The 2,311-nt window shown below is 45.2% G+C and overlaps 1 protein-coding gene across 1 annotated transcript in view; it reads right to left on the reverse strand.

Annotated features, from left to right (window-relative positions):
* The window catches only part of LOC104617883 (chromosome unknown open reading frame, human C16orf70), a 35,563-nt gene extending 33,320 nt beyond the window's left edge, over window positions 1-2,243 (reverse strand). Inside the window, exon 1 of the mRNA XM_010283318.1 lies at window positions 2,153-2,243. Within this exon, the coding sequence (XP_010281620.1) occupies window positions 2,153-2,216 (64 nt within the window). The 5' untranslated portion in view covers window positions 2,217-2,243. The remainder of the gene's footprint in view (window positions 1-2,152) is intronic.
* Between the last annotated feature and the right edge of the window lie 68 nt (window positions 2,244-2,311).

Raw genomic sequence — 2,311 nt, forward strand, 5'->3', positions numbered from 1 at the left:
GCAAGAGAAATGCAAGTATGCCTTAGAAATTATACATCTCAAACACTAATAATACAGCTACAGGCACTACAGAATAAGTATTTAATTGTTCTGCTTTAAAAGGGCAGGAATGTAGCCCAAAAGGTGCAGTGACACAGGTATCCAACTGAACACAAAACTCAGCCTTGGTTAAATTTTTTATGCTCCGGTCACATAGTGAGTCAACACTGGAGCCAGAAACAGACTCCAAAAACTCATGTAAAAAATTTTCCTGGCATTTCCCCTCAGTCATCTCCATTGTGGGCACAATACTGGAAGCCAGAGTCAGCAGCAGTTCAGGAATACTGCCATTAGTTCTGCTAAGAGCAGATCTAAACAAATGCCGAGTAGAATACCGCTGGCAGCGAGAATCCCATTTACACAGGCGCTTCCAACCTCACTACCACTTACACAGCTGAACCAGCTTTATCAGCGGGGACAATCTTCATACAGTATCACTCACGCTGGACAAAGTTAAGTATCTTAATACCTAGTCAGCCTCCCGCTCTAGACCAGCAGGTCATGCTAATTATATATTAGACGCATCACGTGGTGGCTATGTTTACTCCAAGAATTATAGCTGAGTTTCCTCCCTGTCACATCTGTGCATATGTGTGTGTGTGTGTACACATAGACAGAAGCACAGTATATCATTTTAACCATGACACTGCATTAACAGGTTTCTTCAGGGATTCTTGGGAAAATGAAAATAATTTTCTCTTTCCTTTTTTTGTGTTTATAAAGAGAACAGGGGGAAGCCATCATTACGTATTTATAAAGATTGTCAGGGTATATAATTCGAGATTGTATTTCTTTTCAGGTAATGCAGGCACTAAAGGATCTCGGAAGGTCACACCGAGCTGAGAGAGCACAGTAACAGGTTAGCGGAATAAGGAGATCACTGAGATTTCAAAGGGTGGGACCTGAGGTACTATAATTAGCCTCCAAAAGCCAGTCTAATGCTCCCTGTAACCACCGAGTTGTACTTGACTCTGAAATCACAGCAGCATAAACAGCCCTTTGTGTTTGATGGGTTTCACATAAACAACTCCACGTCACAACACCACTCCTTTGGTGCGACCCAAGTTCATGGCAGCTGTGTAACAGTGCTTTTAAGGAACAGTCTGTCCCCCTGCTGTCACAGGCGACAACAGCAGCAGCAGAAGCGTAACTCAAGTTCTGGCAGATACGGGCGGCTGCCACACAGAGCCCTGCTTACATTAGCCAAACTACCACCACCATTAACTTGTGCTTTAGACAGAGCAGCAGCAAAGATGGAAAACCCCGAGAGAAAGAGTCCAACTCTGGTATCTCAAACAATCACTTGGAAAATGCGACAGTTACAGTATTTTTAGAGAGTTTTAAGGACTACCAATATCTGCTTGAAAACACAGGTCATCTGAAGAATCCATACCATCTGAGTTTCAAGCATACATTTAAGTGCCCTAGGCTGAGCACCAGCCAAATTTCCATCAGCTGGGGGAAAGTTCTTTCTCATTGTAGTAAACAGAGCAATGGCTGGTAAGGAAGGACCTCTCAGAGAGGTGAAAAAACATGAAAAATTGGGGGGTGAAATACTTGCTATCTAACCCTGAGAAAACCTCTCAAAAGCTTACTTTCTCCACTATGATGTCGCAACCCACCAACGACACAAAGAAGTTGTGAAACTCATATTTATGAAGGCTCGTACAGAAAAGCACAGTATTTATGCCAAGTATTAGCACACAGTTGAAGATGCTGATATCACCTGACACATATTCAGGTGACAATCAGTATATCCACACCTCCTCTTTAGGAGTTATTTTAAAAAATTACCAGTCTAAGATGGCAAGGCAAGACAAAACAAGGTAAACGAGTAGAAAAAAGCATACAAGCTCATAAACAAAGCACAGCTCAGCATGCAAAAGCTAAAGATGAGACTACACGCTACAAGGGAACCCTTAAGTCTTGTACGTTAGTATTTTTAGCGACAGAGAAAGGTGAGCTCTGAGTCTCTCTCCCTTTCACTCTTGCAACTCCCTGAAAGCGTTGGGAGAAAGCCTACGAGAGCCGGATCACGAGGGGACCCGAATCACCCCGCTCACGCACACGGGGCCCCGGGACGGCACACACAGACAGACACACAGACACTTACCCAAGGTGAATTCCCATTGCTCGTTCCCCAGAGACCGCTCGGGCACCACCTCCAGATCTAGCATTGGCTCAGGTAGCGCGGAGGCCGCGGGCTGGCACGGCAGGTCACCCGGTGGCGGCGCCGGACCTCTGAGGGAAGCAGGAGGGAAGCTCGCAGCCT

This window comes from Phaethon lepturus, unplaced genomic scaffold, assembly GCF_000687285.1.
Source record: "Phaethon lepturus isolate BGI_N335 unplaced genomic scaffold, ASM68728v1 scaffold18793, whole genome shotgun sequence".
In the NCBI taxonomy this organism is placed as follows: domain Eukaryota; kingdom Metazoa; phylum Chordata; class Aves; order Phaethontiformes; family Phaethontidae; genus Phaethon; species Phaethon lepturus.